The sequence below is a fragment of the Tripterygium wilfordii genome, chromosome 5 (genome assembly GCF_013401445.1).
Source record: "Tripterygium wilfordii isolate XIE 37 chromosome 5, ASM1340144v1, whole genome shotgun sequence".
NCBI lineage: Eukaryota > Viridiplantae > Streptophyta > Magnoliopsida > Celastrales > Celastraceae > Tripterygium > Tripterygium wilfordii.
Window position 1 is genome coordinate 2444918 of NC_052236.1, and position 21265 is coordinate 2466182.

Genomic DNA, 21265 nt, shown 5'->3' on the forward strand with positions numbered 1-21265 from the left:
CAGTGTAACAACTAAATTCATTGTTTTGAACAAGTGGAATAACTAAATTCGTTGTTTTGAATCAATGGAACAGATAAATTCATTATTTTGAACCAGTAGAACAACTAAATTAATTGTTTTGAACTAGTGAAACAGCTAAATCCATTGTTAAAAATCGATAGAATATATCTCTTGAAGAAACTTTCATTAATTTTTATCAGTGGATTTGGGCTATTCCATTGATTTTATTAGTGGATTTGAACTATTCCATTAATTTTTATCAATGGATTTGGTTCCTTGATTCATCATATCATTATCATCCTATTCCACCACATTAAAAAATTGAACACGCTGCACGCCCCAGGAAGTAACAACCGTGTAGGGATTACAATATATCCTCACAAAGTACACCAACAATTGAATTAGTTAAATTCTACTGATTTAATCAATTAAACAACTACGTTCCATTAATTTAATGAATGGAATAACTAGGTTCCATTTATTTAATCAATGGAATTAGCGATTCTCGAGTTAAGAAATCATGGAACAAAGAACAAAACGTAAGAGCATACAATAGCTGTTGAGATGGGGTTTGTATTCAAGGATCAAAATCAGTGTAATGACATCAAAATCAATGGAATAATGATCTGTTTGATATTAAAACAGTGGAATAACAATCTGCTTGATAATTAAAAATAGTGGAATAATCATAAAAAAATGGACTAATAATCTGTATGAGATTAAAAGTAGTTGAATTACATTAAAATTAATAAAATCCAAAATAAAATCCACTCCACATTGATAACAAAATCCATTGTTTTGAATCAGTGAAACAGCTAAATCGATTTGTTTGAATCAGTGGGAACAGCTAAGTTCATTGGTTTGAACTAGTGGAACAACTAAATTCGTTTGTTTGAACCAGTGGAACAACTGAATCCATTATTTAAAATCAGTAGAATAGATAGCTATATCATTGTTCTCAGCATTGCTTTTTTACACTCTCCTCCCATGCTTTGATTAGTGACATCCTCTTCTTGATTTCAACCCTTGAAAGGACAACATATATAGAAAATACAAATAAGTTTATTAACTCAACATGTTCAGCAGCTAGAAGAAATTTCAAAACTTCAAACAAATCAGTGAAATTTCTAAATCCATTATTTAAAATCAATGAAATAGCTAAATTCCATTGATTTAAATCAATGGAATAGCAAACATATAATGACATAAAACGTAGTATTGTATCCAACTATCCATTGAAATCACACAAAGTCGCATGCTCTCCAACCACATAAACCTTGAAAACAGACCAACCATGATTCACAAACTCTTGCAACACAACCAGTGTATCTATCTTACCCAACCCTTCCTTGTCAAAGACTAGTAACATTTTGTTTGGGAGAGAGTGAATCAGTGAATGGTAATTAGTCACGTGCGTGACAACATTATGGAAGGGAGTGGCCATTCCTATTCTTAAAAGAGGCATCAAGAAAATTCTGTAAAAAATATATGCAAATGATGACTTGCCTTTTCAATTATCAAGGAGAAAGACAAACAGAGGATGATATAAGTTTTGTCCTTGTGCAACTCTGTACTCCTATCAGCCATCAAGTGCTTTGCCACCAGTGGGAATTTCAATCCCTTGACCGAATCAACAAAACCCTCCTTATCAGAACCCATAACTGCTTCAGTATCCCAATATCTTTGAATCCTTTAAAAATCTGCAACTTTGTCACCACCTCGAGCATCGAAATCCGATTATGGAGCTGCTCGATTGAATCGAGGGAGCCTATGGACCGATCGTCGTCCATCAGTAGACGATCTGTCGAGCCAACAGAGGAAGAGAGATTCGTCGAGCCAAGAGAGGAAGAGAGAGCGTGTGTGAGGGTGAGGAGACGTAGTGTTTAATTTGAGAGAGTGGTGAAAATTTTTGAATTTTAAAAATTTTACACCGTGACAAATGACATGGCATTGCCACCTATATTTGGGCTATTTGGACTACTAGAAATTTGGGCTCTTTGTCATTTTCCTTTGTGTTATCATTTAATTCTCTTGTTTTAATCTACTTGTTTATGTTAGTTATTACTCAAACCACAAACTCGACTCTCCAAATAGCCTAGGACTTAATCACAATCAATACTTGATTGAATTAACAAGATATCCTCGTGGGACGATACTCAACTCACTCTTTATTACTTGTGCCCTTGTAAGTATCACGCAACAAACATGTTCAGGCTTCAACAATAATTCAACTTCTTCTAATACCCGAGTAATTTAAGTTATATGTTTTGGAGTTATTTTTTTGCAGTTCCTATGCCACAATTGCTAATTTGTAGCAAGTGTGCTATGAGACCCTATATTTTTTGGGAGTATGTTTGAATTGATCTTGAAATTTGGGGGTAAAATTGAAATGCGAAAATAAGGGCATGGATGAAAGAGAATACAAGTGTAGTGGTCAAATGAAGATTTAGTGAACCATAGACGGTTAAAAATAGAAATAAGAGATATCTAAAAAATATGAAAATAATCAAAAACCCTAAACTCTCTTCTAGGGATTTGTGAAAAAAAATAAATTTCTTCTCTCTCCCTCCCGCCGCTCATAACACTCTGCCAGCACAAGCTTTTCATCACCTGACCACCACCGGAGTTGACCCTACTCCTAAACGAAGCTCCTGCTTTGCCCTATCAAACCCCTGTCATGAAAACTGTCGGAGACCTTTAGATTGACCAGAAAATGATGCAAAGCCACGGACTACCGCAACAAAGAAAGGGTCGATCTGGCCGTTCCAACCATCGTCGGCGATCACCAACACCACCAATTCGATGGTTGGTTTCGATCTTGTTATCCTCGTAACTTTATTTATCATGTTCGATTGATTTCTTGACATGTAGACCATGACATTAAATTGTTTTAGTACTTTGGATTACTAAAAAAAAAATTTAAAGAAATTTTTTTATTTTAAAACTTTTTGATAGTTGTGCTATTGTTGTCTAACTTTTACGGTGGTTGTACTTAACACACCATCATAATAATATTTTTATCATCCATCTATTTCTATTAGAAAAGAATTAACTTGATTGTCTTTTATTTATATACTACAGTCCAAAATACATGAGATTTGATTTCCCTATTTGAGGAAAAAAAAGATTGGTGTATACGTATAAAGAAAATCCAATTCACAATTAGATTACCTTTTATATATACGGTTGAGATTAAAGTTTTAAATTATAATCAACGGTTATAAATTCATTTTTGGGATAAGTATGAAAATGACTCTTGTACTTTGCCTGTTGGTCCAAAAAACCCCTCAACTTTGTTTTGGATCAAAAAAACTCTTGTACTTACATGAATGATGCACGTTAGTTCTTCTGTCAAACACCCGTTAAAAAATGCTGATGTGGCCTCTAATATCTTATGTGGCTTTAATTTGAAAAAAAGAAAATTATGTGTAAATGACATGTCACTTAAATCAAAATACCTATTAAATTAAAAGACCATCAAAACCCTAAGTATTTTCTCTCCCCCCCCCCCCCTCTCTTCTTCATCATCCTCCCTTCGTCATTTGTGTTGTAGGCGTAATCTCGTCATCAGACCAATGGGATGATCCCCTGATGCTCTCACCATTCGATTTTTTGTTTCTTCTTAAAGGCAGCCCAAATCACATCATCATACCAACCCCAACTCCTATATAAGTCCATCTTGCGTTCCCATGTTTATTCACTCAATTGAAGAATTCTTCTCAATAGCATCGCAAAGTAAAGTGTTTGAAAGGTTAAATTTGTATGGCAAGTTGGGTGGTATAGAGCTCCGGTGAAAGATCGGTTAAGACTGTGAAAGGAAGAGAAGAGTGAGTGAGTGAGGTTGATCTATGATTTTGATTTTAGTGAAATATAATACTGATTTTAGGGGAATTTGTATGTCAACTTGTTGGGGCTCTGATTCCGCCGGAGATGGAGTTGGGTCGCTGAGATGGAAGATTTTTATTTTATTTGTTCATATATTTTTTAATCATCAATTTTATTTTTGTAGTTTTTCATCATCAATTGCCACGTATCACATTTTGATTGGTGATGTCCACATGTATGCCACGTCAGAAATTTAAAAAAATGAAAAATTACACTTAACTATCAAATCAACATTTTTTAATGGGTATTTGACAGAAAGACTAACGTGTACTATTCTTGTAAGTATAGGGTCTGATTAGAATTTCATCCTTTACGAGTATAATAGAATGAGTTGAATAAGATTGAGTAGCTCAATTGTGTGTATAAATAACTCGAAAGATGAACTCCAGCCAGATAATAATCCAAGCAAATGAAAAACAAATCATATCATCAACCATATAAGGTGATCACTTCTCTATCATTTTTCACTTCTCTAGTACTATTATCCAAGGGCGGAACCAGGAATTGATGTGGAGGCACTGTTAAAAGTTGACGGGAGTCAGGGGGCAGCGCCCTCGGAAATTTGTTTTAGGGGTTTTTGTAACATTACACCTCTTTTATAATGAAATTATTGATGTACATTCATTTTGATGTTTGGTCTCATAAAGTAACCCAAAATATTAACAATGAGAGAATAGAGATATTATTGCTACCTTAGGAACAAGATTTGATGTTGTGATGGCAACATCTGTTTGGATACTAAAAATCTTTTGCAGCCAAGTCCATTCTTGCATGAACATATTATACATGTATAAGAATAAGAATATAATTATTTTTTAAAAAATTTGGGGGGAGGGGGGAGGGGGAGGGTGGGGGGCTACAACATAGTGTAGCCCTATGTTTAGGTTGCGTTTGGTATGGGGGTAAGAATTTAGGGGTATAATTTGTTACCCATGTAAATGTTACAAGGGTAATAATAATTATGGAGAATAATTGTTACCATTGTTTGGTAAAGAAGTGTAAAATTTACCCAAGCATTCATTACCCTTGTTTGTTACGGCTATACGTTACTAGTGTAATACCATTACCCTTGTTTGTTATTATTGTAATGAACCAAACTAGAAAAAAGTAAGATCATTTTTGTTTTTTTTATTGTTACGACTATCATGTATCAAAATTTAAAAAATATAGATACATATGCATATATATATATATATACACACATAGGCAGACACATATTATATATATATATATATATATATATATATATATATAAGTTTCTAGTGTGAAATTCTCCTCGTTGGAGCTTATTTTCAATTACCATGTGTGAGGAGTTTTTTGGAGATTTAATTAAGGGGGTAATAGGGGTAATAGGTTAGAGTAAAACTGTCTATTACTTTTTATTACCCAGGTCCCCCACCAGTACACTTTATGTATAAAAACTAAGCTCAATTACTAAAATTTAATACAGGAGTAAAATTATACTAATATAACTAACACAAGTAAACTTAAAATTTAATTACTCTTGTAATCATTACACCTCATTACCCCTCTACCAAATGCACCATTAATAGTAATGCAATATTACTTTCTCTCTCTTGTAAAATGTAGAAATTGATTTTTTTTTTAAATTTTTTAGTGTTGAATATGTCATTTAATTGACCGTGTGTCTCTAATTCGCTTGAAATTTAAAAGAATTTGATAATTGGCTGTTTTGTTTTATAACGAAATGCATAAGACCCCCTATGCAATTTGCCACAACACTTTCAATAGCATATATATTACCAATAAAAATTAAACCAACACCCACAACATTTTTAAACAACATATATATTACTTCTCAAATTATTCACTGAACGGACCCTAGAGAGGAAAGAGTTTATGATGCAGATTGAGATTGCGATATTTCTTTTAAATATTTTATTTTGATATTTTAAGAAATCAATTGTTTGTAAATCAATTAGTATTATTTTTCTAGGAGTCTAGTATCTTTTTAAGTATTTGTTTCTTATTAGAAGTGTCTAGGGTTTCGTTTAGTTTACTATTTAAGGTTGTAACCCTCATTGAGCAATTTCAGTTTTGAGTTTTTGATTGAATAAAATTAAGAGACGGCTAGTCTTTTCCAATTTTTTGGTATTCGCTGGAATAAACAAAGTTTTGAAGCCTTAAATCTGGTATTCGTGTGTTGAATCAACAGATTTAAGTAGACTTGTTCCTAATATTCGTGTGTCAAATCAACAGGTCTAAGCAGGTGTTCTTTCCACCACGCCGCGCTGCATCAGTTGGTATCGAAGCGAGGTTTTCCTTCGCAATCATGGTACACGACGGTAGAGCTGATGAAGTTTGTGAAGATCATGGTAATAGGTGGGTTCCGAAGGATGAGGCCTATGAATATGAAAATCGTGGTAGTAGGCAGGTTCCGAAAGAGGAGGCCTATGAACATGAAAATCGTGGTGGTGGACGGGTTCCGAGTGAGGAGGTCTATGATCATGCAAGAGATGTTCTTGATATTTTCGATTTAGAGGTAGTTCTTGTAGAAGAACTGATCTTCGATCCAGTTGGAGATCCTAAGTTCGATGTTTATCAATCTCAATCTACATCAGTTTATTGGTTTATTGTCACTAAACGGACCCTAGAGGGGATAGAGTTATTGGTTTATTGTCTGTCTGGGACTTCTACATAAAAAAAGAAAAACTAGTTTTAAAATAAAAATGAAATGGCTAAAAATGAAATCTAAAAGTAAAATGGTTATAAACGTATATTACAAACGATTAATAATCAATATTGTGCAATCAATCCTTTTTTTTTTGAGCAAAAATGAAAATGTTCAAACTTTTAGTTCTCATGTTTTAAACATCCAAAGGTGTGCAACAATCTTACAATTATTCTATCTCTACCTGTTACATTCCGACCCTACTACTAAATTCCATGAAGTTGGGGTTAAGTAAATTTTTGATCACTGAAAGATACTTGATATTTCATTTTGATCACCCAAAGATCAAACGTTTCAAGTCAATAACACAAAAAATTTTTTTGCTACATTTTGGTTACTTGGGCATATTTTGACTCTTTCGGACAATCAACTTGTCTAGGTGGCATTAAAAAATCAATTTAAAATATTTTTTTGCAAATGTGCCCTGACAATTAGAAAGTTGGAAAATCAAACTTTTTAATTTTAAAAATACCAATTTTTTTACAATTTTCAACGACAGAGATGTTTTCTTCACAATCTTCTATCTTTGCTCAAAGCACTCCCTCCTCCTTTGATTTCGTCTTTGACGGACATAGATGGTTTCTGATGGGGGCCGTACCCATTCGCTTATCCCAAAGAAAAGGCTCATCGGAGGGATCCTCGCAGGTACCACTACTCCGGTAAGGATGTGTCGATGATGTGTTTGGTCAAGCTCAAAAGAAAAGTTCCTCTTTTCGGAAGAGTCGTGTCTGGAACTTCAAAAGCCCATTTCGTCACTATCTGGTCTTTGATTTTTTAAAAGTGAGTGATTGGTCTTTGATGTTTTTAAAGTGATGAGTGATTGAAATGAAAGCAAGGACTTGATCAATCTCTAGAATGAGTTCTCCTTTTTTAAAGTGATTGGTTTTTGTGGTTGTTGAGGCAGACGAGATTTGTGGATGTTGAGGAAAGAAAGTTCTTAAAATTAGGGTTTAAAATTTGGGGTTTTTTGGGGAGAGACTTTTCTTGTCACAATGAGTCCAGTAGTCCTTCAGTTTTGAATCAAGGGATGAGAAAAATCTATTCCGGCATGGGGAGGTTCTCGTAAAGTGATGGTGGTCGGAGTAATCGGACGAGTGGCCGCCAGAAATCGACCATGGTGAGGGCACTATTGTTTTTTTTTTAAATTAATTTTATTTTCTAGGTTGGCAATTGTCCTTAGCTTAGTTGTCAGTCCATATACGCTTCTAGTTGACTTTTATATGTCACATAAACGCATTGACTGCCCAGAATCCCCATAATCTACTCGAGTGGTTAAAGTGTAGTAAAAATAGTTTTTGGGTGAGTGATTTGAAACATTTGATCTTTATGTGATCAAAATGAAATCTTGAGTATTTTTCAGTGACAAAAAGTTTACTTAACCCATTGAAGTTGTAAAGATTGCATTTATCACCTTGATGGTCAGGATTTGAATCCCTTTCCCCCATTTTACAAAAAAAAAGAAAGAAAGATGAAAATCCCTTGTGAATTCAACAAATTAATAAAGTCCATTAAATATTCATGCCTTGCGAAAAACAAAATTGTTCCAAGAAACTAAAAAAATTCAACCGCCACAAGAGTTATGAATGTCGCATACTTATCAAAAGCTTTAACTGCCAAATTTCCTTCCATTTTGGTACCATGTTTCACTGGCGATTAAGTTCAACCAGTTTGATAAGATTTTATACTGAAATTCATACATGGTTATAGTTTTAAGAAACTGAATTCTGTTATCTAGAGCTACAAAACTTGTACTTCAATCACTATATATCTAGACCCGCCATTCCCCTAATTCCTTCCCTACTAAGTACATAAACTCTGATTAATTGGATTTTGAAAATATCTCCCCGCCGGTCTTGATGGTCGCGGTTTTACAGTAGCCTTGCTTCATACAATGCTTGAATCAGGCTCAATTGTTGACCTTAACCCACTGCGTATCATCATTTGGGAATAGAACTCCGCATGCTCCTGTCAAACAAATATATATTCCAGTTATTATTCATTTTCAATTAATCTGACTGAAAGAGGGTTCAGCCAAAAAAAAAAAAATTAACATGGAAAGCTTTTGGTCCATCATCAGGAGGAGTTGCCCGAGAAATGACTCAAGACATAATACTGCTTGGAAGTAAAGAATGCTAGCCAAGAAAACAAGAATATATCTTTCAACAATCAACAATTAACAATCAACAATCAACAACCAGCTCACAGTACGAGGATGACGGTTATATATAACACTTTCATTCTCTTTAAAAAATTGCTGCTAACAAAACCAGCCTACCCATTGAACTAAAAACCTTGAAAAGAGCTCAAACAGAAGTCTTGAGCCATTCTGATTACATGAACTCTCAACAGAGGCACAACACAGAAGGTCAATTCAAGCATTACAAGTTACCACATGTGCACAATATATAATCATTCGGTAGAGTTGATTGCCCTTGTGGGCTGAAGCAAGGATACTAAGGCTTGGATGGAGAAAGCCTTTAACAACTAGAACTGCAGGTTCAACAGTTCAACAAGGCCCTACTACTGCTCGTAATTCAAGAGCTGATCAAACAGCTCCACGTAATGACGAAGGTGAATGGAGGCATCTGCAGTTCCTTTTCTCTCTCTAGGGTTTTGCTTAGTTATTGTGATCTTGATTGTAAACATTGGTTTTTTTCAATAAAATTGATGTTTATTCTCATTATAATGAGTGGCTAAGTTCCCTTTCTAGTTTCTAGTCCCGAACGGTGGATGCAAGGTTTCGATTACTCAAGGTATGCTCAAAGAATCGTAGCTTCAATTTCTTTCTTTTAATTTCGTGATAGTTGTGTGATTGGATACATGAGAATGACATATTTGATTGTATTATTGGATTGTCTAGTCTAAGGATTGCATCTAATGTGTTTGATTGAGAATTGTTAAACCCATTGCATGATTTCCTTAATTAATTGAGTTTTCCATTGCATAGCTATTAATTATGTGTATTGATGATGGGGTTTTGGGTTAATTTAGGAATGTGCATGAGAGAGTTATGGTTAATTGATCTTTGAGTGTGAAACTAGGGTGTTAGCCAAGCCGAGCCTCAAGGGGGAACATTAATCCATAATATTAGGTGCTTATCCATTTGTGTTCATCGTTGGCCTACATGTATGAATTGCAGTCTTATATCCCAATTCTCTTTGCATATGCATGATTAACAGTATCACACAATGCATTGTGTATGGTTGTGTGTGTTTGCAATGATACCTTCAGTATGAGAACCGAGTAGCCATCGGGACAGATTAGAGACTAGGTTTTTAATTAATTGTTTTAAATCAAATTCTCACTTGCTTTGGTTACAAAAATCGCTTATGCTACCGAGTCATTCGGCCATTTTTATTACTTGTCTTTATTTTGATATTCATTGCGTTTGGTAGTGTTAGCTAGTCATTTGCATATCATTCACCACCAAATTTGCATTGCTTCCTCGTGGATCGATACCGGACTCACCGGTTTATTACTTGCCGATACCCTACACTTGGGGTAAGTACACACACTTTGGTGTCGGTCATTAGGTACATTCCATCACTTTAAGTGTGGTAGGGGTGAACAGTTTTTTTTTTCCCACTTTTCTCAGTCACAGCAGCAGCACTTCAAAACAGCTTTCACAACATTTTAAAATATCTAAGAATTTACTTCTGGTGCAGCAAATAGTAAGCAAGGATTGAGCCACTGATTGGAAAACTAACAAACAAACTTACATGTCTTAAGTAACTTAAAAGCAAAACTAAATGAAGCCAAAAAAAAATTATAAAAAATGAATGATTGTGCGTAAATTATAAAATGCCAAAAAAGGAGAGAATTTACCTTAACAGTGACAATAACAATTGCAACTCCATTTTCACGAGATACTTGGAAAAATCTTCTTGCGTCATCAGGGGTAACAAATGGAACAACTTGGGGCAGCAGCTTTGCAACTACAATAGAATAGACGCAAAATAAGTAAACAACTTAAAAGAGGATTTATATCTCACTTTCCCGTCCAAAATCAAACTCCAGGTTATAAAAAATTGTCAGTCTCGTAATCAACTGCAGGCTGACAACTGATTCGGTATATGATGTTTATTTTTCATAATCATCAGAAAAGTCTTGAAGTCTATCGATTTCTTTGGGGTTTTAATAGTCAAAATTTGACCAAAATTGCTAGCATTGGCCACAATTCTAAGACTTAGGGCAGTAAGAGACAAAATTCAGTCACAGTAGAGGAATCAAAAAGTCTGAAAATAATGTAGCAAATGTTCACATAATTGAGTCATTTTCAGAAACTTAAATGCCAAAATGATATTACCTAACTTCTCTGTATGACGAACATCATCAATCAGCAGAACTCTGTAACTGTCTCCACTCCCCGGACCTTTTTTGTCCTTCAATCGTCCAATATCTCCTCCTGTAGTCCACAAGAACCAAACACCAAGATAATTACAATATCAGAAACTAAATTTCATTTCAACACACATATCAATTTGAGCAAAATCTTGAATCAAGAAAGACTTAACAATTAGAAGGAAACACAAAAATATCAAACAGAGCCCTACAAAAGGTGGAAAAGAAGAGCAAGAAAAGAAAAGAAAACCTTCAAGAACTTGTGTAGAAGGGTCGAATTGTGACTGATCGAAAGTCGGCCGTTCCAAGACACCGGCACCACCCTTGGAAGATCCAAACCTGGCGTTCACACTAACAGATTGGCAAACAGCCCATCCTTTCGGCATGTTTTGCCTCTGACTCGAAGACACAGAGGGAAGCTGCAGATGCCGTATTCGCGTTGGCAAAAACGAAGTCGTTAACGCTCCTGTGACGGCCATTTGCGGACTGGAGAGCGATTGAGCTTCAGTGAATTGTCTGTCTGCTTAACTTGCTAAGAGAAAAATCGAGGGGTTTTGGACCTTTGGTTGATTTGCCGTTTGCGTTTGTGGTCTCGAGATACTTGGCGGAGGTTAGTAGGTGACATATTGACAATTATAAAGTTGTGGCTCACTTTCCATAAAAAAAAATCTAAGGCTGAGTTTTTTTAAATTATTAAAATGAACAATTATTAGAATTTAAATATCTTTTTCTTTTAAACCTTAATCAATTCCTTCCATTTATTCTGTGTTACAGAATATATCTAACACATCCAAAATTCGACTATTAAGGATAGGACTTTTTGAATTTTGGATGATGTGCGTTCAAGTATGCCAAGATTTATTATCACTCCAAAAGTTTTGACGAGAGGAGGGGAGAGACGGAGTGAGAGAGAGAATGAAAGGAGAGGTGGAAAAGGAAAGAGATAATGACAAGAGAAATGAGAGAGGTGGTAATCTTGATAGAATTTTGTATGTTATCTTTTAATGAAAAATGACAAAGAGTTCAAACTTTTGGTGCCTCAAAGAACTCAAATCTTTGTGGCTCTTAGTGGCATTGCCATGTCAAATGTCATGTCATCATCTAAGGTGGAAAGTTTAAAATTTGAAAGTCTATCACAAATACTCATTTTCTCTCCCCTCACCCTCACACTTGCGTTTTCTCTCCTCTATTTTTTCTCTCTCTTTCTCCCTCACTGTCGGAACCAAAGGTCCACCATCCAGACACCGATGAGGGCGGCCGATTCACCGATCTGATGCGTAAGAGCACCATGACTCATCCCTAGCTGTTGTTTGCTGCCAACAACCACCTATTTTGCCATAATCTTGACTTAAAGTCGTGGCCAATGAAACTTTTGGAGCCTAATCCGATCACCATAGGCAACCCCTCCACTAACCACCATCACTGTTGAACTTTTCTTGTTGAGCTCTACATGTTTCAGCCCTTGTAAGGCCGAAATAGTCGTCGAAAAGTGAAAACCCATTTGTGACCTGGTTGTAACCCATTTTTGGAGCCATTGACCATGTATATTTTTTGTTTTGCATTCATGTTATGAATGTGGAGTGGATTTTATTCTGGAATCTATTAATTTTGATGTTATTCAACTGTTTTTAATCTCATACAGATTATTATTCCTTTTTTATGATTGTTCTACTGTTTTTAATCTCAGGCAAATTGTTATTCTACTATTTTTAATATCAAACAGATTGTCATTACATTGATTTTAATGTTATTACACAGTTTTTTCATTTTATTTAAAACAATGATTTAGTTATTTTTTAAATTCATTCCATTGATTATTTAGTGTTGATATATGATTTCTTATGAATTTCAATTACGATATGGTAGCTAATAATAAAGGCATTATATTGGGAATGAATGATGTCGTTAATGAGTTTAATAACAACAATAATGAGGTGGTTGAACAACAATGATGCTAAAGTGTTCTGGCAATGGAAATACATGGGGTCTTCACAACCTATCTGCCCAAGCAGCTTACTCTATAATTATGGTGGGTGCACATTTTGTAGACAAGGACTTAATTAGATTACTCTATAATTATGGTGGTTGTATTGCTTTTGTGCCTTGCTTATCAATAAAGCCAATCATTCTATCAAAAAAAAAGAAAAAGATTCATGTCGATTATTGCCTTATCTTGATCACAAAGCTTATGGAATGGATTGATAGAACCAGAAAATATGTTTTTTTTTTATATTTTATAAATCAATGACAGGAACAAGTAGAAATAGAGGCAAAGATTGCAGGGGACAAAGGGAAACTGACTTCAGTGGTGGTGGAGGGTTATTGGGTGTCGTGGGTTAGTGTTGTCAATGGGGCAAAATTATGTTTTGTGATAATACTTTTTATCGCAATAAATACTTACAACTCAATACCGACGGATTTATCCAACTCGCAAGTGTACGTGCCGAAAGACAGTAAAATAGTGAATGGGGTCGAATCCACGAAGACTATATTAATTACCAACTATAACTACTAACAATAGTGTAAAATAAATCATAGACGCTTTAAATATCAACTAACAATAAAATTGAACTAAATATCAATGGATGAAAACTAACTTGGGTTTGGCTTGTCAACTACCTCCACCTGTGCACACAAATTAATACACAATCACACAATTTGAAAGTTTAACAATGTCAATTGAAAGGACTTGGTCCAGCTGCAGTCAATTATATTTCCCTAAACAACGATCCTCACTTTGGTTTAGTTGCAAGATCTTTTCTTATCAAAGGAGTCTTGGTTGGTTTATCCTAAGAGTTTCCTAAAACAAACATAAGCACCAGGAAATCGACAGTTGCACAATCTTGGATAATGGTCTATTACCCAATCAATTATGTCCTATGTTCCCAAAACTTGGATCTTACGCAAGTTCTTATTACTTCATCAAACACCGGGTCATGGTCTATCGAATATGTTTAACTAACAATTCCTAGAATTATGATGTTGATCAGGCATGCATAACTATAGGAAATAAGCAATCAATCCAGAGAACAAAGAATTAAACTTAGTCTGATTGTCAATCAAATCTATGCATAAGGTTTATGGTAGAAGAATTACCAAACCCTAGCTAGAAAAGAGTTTAGCTACACATAATTATAATTAAAACCGTATAACTACTCATTAATAATGTTCAAATCAATGGAAGAATTGAAATTTGCCGAAGGATTGCACTGCCAAGCTTGATGTTTCTTCTCTTCTCCTTCTTGTCGTCACACTCTGTCCACTATTAGGTCTTCAACCGTGCAGCAAAAGTATCCTTTGTCTCAGCAAAACACTACTTATATCGTCTTTAACAAGCCCTAAGATGGCCCAACTGTCTTTGCCACATCAGCAACTTAAACTTGCAAACTGATTCCCACGTTCTGCTGCCGCAACAGGTTGCAAAACAGGTTACAAATTATGTCCAATGCCAGCTTTACTCTCCAACAATACCTGTTCATAAAAATACCAATATGGGTAGTATTTTGCACTAAACATCATAGAAAGATAATAACTTTAAGCCCAGAAAAATAGGTGTATTTTACACCTAACAAAATCCCCCAAACTTCAACCTTGCTTGTCCTCAAGTAAACAATCAAGAAAAAGTTTAAACCATTTAAGCATCATTTGAAAACTTCAATCAAAAATTGGCATTACAAGTACTTTCTCATTATTTCAATGCACGTTTACGTCCGGAAGAGAATTGCACAACCTAAAATCTGCTTACAACTACTCCAGTTTACACCCTTATTTTCACACACCCTCACAAAGGTACACACATAATATATAAAAGAAAATTTTCACTCAAGTGTATAAGGGTAGTGTTTACTCTTTCATGAACTCAAAACCTACAGCCATATGCTCACATGTCCACCAATCTTACTTCATACTAAAATTCTCATTCAATGAATCAGAAGGACTTTATTGGGAGCAAGAAAATTGGCTAAGGATCAAGAACACACAATATCAATATAAATTGGATTCAAACTAAAGTCATCATAATCCAATCACAATTAAGTTCAATGCAACAAGGATAAGCTTCAAGGAATAGCATAGGCTAGATAAAGGTACGGTTCAAACAAACATGTGATGATCATGCCATTTATCACAAAGTCTCAAAAATAGGCATCCATCATAAGACTAATCCTAACTCCATCTAACCAACCTAACATAATAGAATTGCAAAAGCTTCCACTCCTCCAAAATAACAAGTCAGAGTATCACTAAGCCTAGTCGGATCATCAACATATCAACCAAATAAAGTCAGGGTAAGGTCCCTCACGAATCAAATCAAACATCTCCCTCTGTTGAGCTTCAAATCTCTGTTGAGACTCCTTCATCTCATGCCTATGCGTTCTAATACTCATCTGAAGTGACTCAACAGTTGACTCAAGATGCTCAAGCCGGGTTACCACCTGCCTCTGTAAAATTCCAACTTGCTCAACCTCAACACCCTAATCAACCACTCTCTCCTCAACAGCTTCCAACCTCTCTTCCAAGCTACCACGACCTACACCATCATTTCCTTCTTCAGTGTTATGAACCCGAGATTCCTCAATTGTACCAGAAGTTTTCTGTTGCTGCCTAATGAGCTGCACCTTACTTCTCTCAAACCAGAATCTGTTAAGAGGTGCTTTCCTTCTCTCCTGCACATCCCCCAGCTCATTTTCCACATTTTCAACAAGACATAAAGTAGTAATCAACACCCCAAATGGCAGCACCTGACCAGGTTTGTTGTCCAACTTTACCTTGACAATGCGATCATAAATAGTACTTGCCATACAAAAATCCATATCACAGATAATTGCATACATCAAATAGTAAGATTTTGCATTGACAGTGGAGAGATGAGTCACAGGTATCACATTCCTGGTCACAATTTGGGCTAATAGTCTATAAAGCTGCATCAAATCAACATATAAAATAACATTCTTATTCGGCTCATCACTACTATTCCCATTCAAAGTTTCCACCACAATTCTCCAATCAGGCCGCACAGTATCAGCATTTGAGGTTCCAAAATCCCTAAATTTGAAACTAGGTTTCTTCAGTGGTTCGGGTAAGCTTAATACATATGAAACCCTTCTTGGGTCGAAAAAGAATTGCTTACCACGAACATATGCTACACAATGGTTATCATTGACTGTCAAATTTGCATAAAATTCATATACCAATTGTCGAATAGCCACACTTGGAACACTAGTGATGCCGAGCCATCCCCTCTCCTTCAATTTGTTATACCAGTTAACTCGCTAGCAGTGTTCTACCACAACATGGCGTTCCACATGCAAAGCCTTCTTCGACCACACTTCCTCACACTTAGTCTGAACTTCAGGGGATAGGAATCGGTCAAAACCTTCTTCTTCCGCAGGGATATCCGAACTCTCAACCGCCTTTCCCCTCTTCTTGCTTGCTAACTCCTTCTTCCTCTTTGCACTCCTAGTAGCCATTGATAAACTCTGTGTTGTTGCAAGAGTCAAGAGAAACAACCCAAGTCTAATTTCTCAAGAAATTAAACTTTCTCCTTCTTTTGGGTGAAAAAGGTAAGGAAATTGGTATTTGCGGCTGTAAAAAGGGGTTACCAACCCTACTCCGTAAATATATATTTCTATTTTTTTTTTATTTTTATTTTTACCTACGGATGTGGGTCACCGCTCTTTGTATAAGCTTCAGGTCGCACTTAAGTCACAAACAGGTTGCAAATTCCCCATAACTCTATAATACACTTCTCCCAATATACAAAACTGCATTCCTTCAAACACCACACTTAAACTCCTCCTCACCTTATCAATCACCTCAAACAATAGTCCCGTGATGGAATTCTATTTTTCTGACTTATGAGACATGTATAACACATCACAAAGATAGGAATGTTTATCGCAAAAGAAGAGTAATCATTCAAAGGAATGGGAACAGAGGCAAGGTAAAGAATGCCTTCATCACTTTCAAAGAACAAAAACATGGCATTTACTTCAGATGGTCTAATGCAAGTTCTAGCTATACGAAGTCATGAAATTCACAGCACACGAAATTTTCTGAAGGCTCCTCACAAGCTAATTGGTGTTGCAAATAATCTGTAAATTAAGTAGACATTCATTGCAAAAGATTATGCAAATAATCACACCATCAGTCTCAAAAGCACTTCATAACAATTAAGCACGAGTATGCCAATTCTCTTCTGAAAGCAATTTCAAACTCCCCCAAACTTGAAGTCGACATTGTCCTCAATGTTTTAAAAAAAACCGAAAGAAAATTTACGATGACGAAAATAAATAACGAAATTAAGTGAAGGAAAAAGGAAGAGAGACTTAGCTGATTTAAGGAAGAGAGACTTAGCTGATTTAAGTCATCAAAATTGTGCTCCTCTCCCACATGGGTTACCTCCCATGAAGTGCTAAATTTATTGTCTTCAGCCAGACATAGACTTAGACTCTGTCAGAGATCAATAGAGTGGAGATATACCACTTCATCCACGGTAACTTGTACATTCTCCCAATAAGGCTTCACTCGAAGGCCATTAACCTTGAATGTTTGATCAGAATCTTGATGTTTTAACTCTAATGCACCATGAAGGAACACAACTTGTATCACATACGGGCCGTGCCACTTTGATTTGAGCTTCCCCGGAAAAAGTTTCAAGCGAGAATTGTACACTAGCACTTTCTGCCCAACGGAAAATTTTTTCGCATAAGCTTCTTGTCATGGTATCGCTTGGCCCGCTCCTTATATAACTTGGCAGTCTTATAGGCTTCATGCCATAATTCTTCAAGCTCATTTAGTTGCAAGCGACGCCTATCTCCAGCTGCCTTCATGTCAAAATTTAGCTTTTTAATAGCCCAATAAGCTAAATGCTCTAACTCAATTGGCAGGTGACACTCTTTCCCATAAATCAACTGGAACGGAGACATCCCAATGGGTGTTTTGTAAGCAGTTTTGTACGTCCACAAAGCATCATTCAAACGAAGAGACCAATATTTTCTGTTTGGATTCACCGTCTTCTCAAGAATGGTCTTGATTTCTCTATTGCTTATCTCCACTCGCCCACTCGTCTGAGGATGATATGGGGTGCCCATTCGGTGAGTTATCCCATATTTCTTCATTAAAGCGGAACATGCATAATTATTAAAGTGACTTCCACCGTCACTAATGATGGCTCGTGGCATCCCAAAACGAGAGAAAATATTGTCCTGCAAAAACTTCACAACTACTCGATGATCATTAGTTCTTGAGGGGACAGCCTTGACCCATTTGGACACATAATCAACACCAACTAAAATATATTCAAATCCATAAGAGTTAGGAAAAGGAACCATGAAGTCAATTCCCCATACATCTAAAAGTTCAATGACCTGAATATTTGTTAAAGGCATTTAATCTCTAGTAGCTATGTTATCGGTCCTTTGGCATATGTCACAACTTTTACAAAAAATCCAAGCATTTTTAAAAATAGTAGGCCAATAAAATCCAACTTGAAATACCTTAAGTGCAGTCTTTTTAGGCCCAAAGTGGCCTCCACATGCGTAGGCATGACAATGCTTCAAAATTTCTTGTTGTTCAGATTGTGGAATACATCTACGAATAATTTGATTTGGGCATATTTTGAAGAGGTAAGGATCATCCCATATATAGTCTCGTGCCCGTGAAATTACCCGCTTCCTTTCCTGATAAGACAAATCAGATGGAAAAGAGTTAGTAACAAGATAATTCACAATGTCAGTATACCATGGCAATGTGTTGATGGATAGGAGTTGCTCATTCGGAAAAGATTCACCCAAGGGAAGTTCTTCATGCTCACTTTTAGGTAGCAGTCGAGAAAGATGATCGGCAACTACATTCTCACTTCCCTTTTTATCTTTAATTTCCAAGTCAAACTCTTGCAACAAGAGTACCTAACGTATTAACCGTGGCTTTGCATCCTTTTTAGTCATCAAATACCTCAAAACAACATGATCTGTGTAAACAATAACTCGCAAGTCAATGAGGTAAGATCTGAATTTTTCCAATGCAAAAATCACCGCCAATAATTCTTTCTCTGTTGTTGAATAATTCAGATGAGCATCATTTATGGTGCGAGAGGCATAATAGATGGCATATGGCATCTTATCTTTCCGCTGCCCCAAGATGACCCCCAAAGAATAATCGCTTGCATCGCACGTTAACTCAAATGGTAGCTCCCAATAAGGTACTTGCATAATAGGGGCTGAAGTGAGTGTTTCTTTTAACTTGTCAAAAGCTGTCCGACACTCATTTGACCATACAAATTTAGCATCCTTTGTCAACAATACACACAAAGGTCGAGAAATCTTGGAAAAGTCTTTTATAAATCTTCGATAGAACCCTGCATGACCAAGAAAACTCTGCACACCCTTCACTGTTGTTGGATGAGGCAGCTGCGATATAACTTCGATTTTGGCTTTGTCCACTTCAATTCCACGGCTGGAAATCAAATGACCCAACACAATTCCTTCTTGCACCATGAAGTGACATTTTTTCCAATTCAAAACAAGGTTGGTTTCTTCACACCTCTCTAAAACAAACCTCAGATGCTCAAGACATTCATCAAAATCAGCTCCAAATACACTGAAATCATCCATGAAAACTTCAATAAACTTCTCTACTATGTCAGAGAAAATACTCATCATGCACCTTTGGAAGGTAGCTGGTGTGTTGCACAGTCCAAACGGCATCCTTCGGTGTGCAAAAGTGCCATATGGACATGTGAACGTGGTCTTCTCCTGGTCTTCAGGTGCTATGGCAAGTTGATTGTATCCACTATAGCCGTCAAGAAAGCAATAATGACTATGCCCGGCTAGTCGCTCCAACATTTGATCAATGAATGGTAATGGAAAGTGGTCTTTTCGTGTTTCATTGTTCAACTTCCTATAATCAATACACACTCTTCATCCTGTAGTCATTCTAGTAGGTGTCAACTCATTATTTTCATTCTTCACCACGGTGATGCCACTTTTCTTCGGGACTACATGAATTGGATTGACCCACTTGCTGTCTGAAATTGGGTAAATTACCCCCACATCAAGTAGTTTAAGAACTTCAGCTTTGACAACATCCTTCATATGCGGGTTCAACCTCCTTCGCGCTTCTCGGGTAGGCTTTGCATTATTTTCCAGAAAAATCTGATGCATATATCTTGTTGGGATGATCCCTTTTATGTCAGCAATGGTCCAACCAAGAGCTGTTTTTTGCTTCCTCAAAATCGAAATCAACTTTGCTTCCTTACCCAAACTCAGATTTGCAGCAACTATCACGGGTAAAGTGTTGTGCTCACCCAAATGGACGTATTTCAAATGACTAGGCAACTACTTCAGCTCCAAATTAGGTGCTTTAATTGTTGAGGGAACAAGAGATGCATTAGTAGGTGTCAGCTGTTCAAAAGGAGGAGTATTCTTACCACCATAGGGTCGGTCCAATTGGAATGCTTGGATAGCCTCCTCTATTTGGTCATCCTCCAAAATCTCCTTTGAAAATTTGCTTGTCATTCAAGCCATGTGGTACTAATATCTCCACGGGATCAACACTAGTAACCTGAAAAACTTCACTTACAAACTCATGTGCATTATCAATATTAAAACAATCACTATGGTCATCATGAGATTTGAGAGCATCAAACACACGAAATTCTAATTCCTTGTCATTCACCTGCATAGTTACAGTCCCTTTTTTCACATTAATGTTCATGTCAGCAGTAACCATAAAAGGACGTCCAAGAATGATAGGTAAAGATGAGGATCTAGGACTATCCTCCATATCCAACAAAACAAAATCAGCAGGCAAGATTAAATCATTCATAGTTACCAAACATCTTCTAAAATCCCTTTAGGTCTTTTGACACTTCGGTAAGCTAACTGCAGAGTTATAGAAGTCTCTTGGAGTTCTCCCAACCCAAATTTTTTATAAACAGAGTAAGGTAAAAAATTAATACTTGCCCCTAAGTCTAACAGTGCCTTTTCAAAAAATTGATTTCCCACCTTACATGATATGGTAAAACTACCAGGATCTTTAAGCTTTGGTGGGAGTTTATTTAACAACACAGCACTAACTTCTTCTTTCAAAGTAATTTTTTCATGGGCAGCAAATTTCCTCCTTTGAGTACAACATTCTTTAAGAAATTTAGCATAGGAAGGAATTTGTTTAATACCATCAAGCAATGGAATATTAATTTCAACCTTACGCAAATTCTCAAAAATATCAATTGTTTTAGAGTGAGTTTTCTTTTTGGCAAACCTTTGCGGGAAAGGTGGAGGATCTCTTTCCCATTCTTGTGTCTCCACTGGTGCAGTTTTACGGCCTGCTTGTACCTTGTCTGTAGCT

The 21265-nt window shown here is 36.1% G+C and overlaps 1 protein-coding gene across 1 annotated transcript; it reads right to left on the minus strand.

The window, feature by feature from the left end:
* Window positions 1-8230: 8230 nt before the first annotated feature.
* LOC119998891 (ATP-dependent Clp protease adapter protein CLPS2, chloroplastic-like) lies at window positions 8231-11498 on the minus strand. Its single transcript, XM_038846364.1, has 4 exons — window positions 11169-11498; window positions 10884-10982; window positions 10403-10512; window positions 8231-8542 (listed from the first exon to the last, which is right to left on the minus strand). The coding sequence occupies exons 1-4, from the start codon at window positions 11395-11397 to the stop codon at window positions 8462-8464; spliced, it is 519 nt and encodes a 172-aa protein (XP_038702292.1). The 5' UTR covers window positions 11398-11498; the 3' UTR covers window positions 8231-8461.
* Window positions 11499-21265: the final 9767 nt, after the last annotated feature.

Bases quoted from the DNA above. Each gene is read 5' to 3' on its own strand.
- LOC119998891 (XM_038846364.1), bottom strand. From the start codon at position 11,397: ATGGCCGTCACAGGAGCGTTAACGACTTCGTTTTTGCCAACGCGAATA. The intron at 10,513-10,883 runs GTAATATCATTT...ATTCTATTGTAG, and splicing joins TCGTCATACAGAGAAGTTAG to TTGCAAAGCTGCTGCCCCAA. The intron at 8,543-10,402 runs GTAAATTCTCTC...TTTGTTTGACAG, and splicing joins TTGTTATTGTCACTGTTAAG to GAGCATGCGGAGTTCTATTC.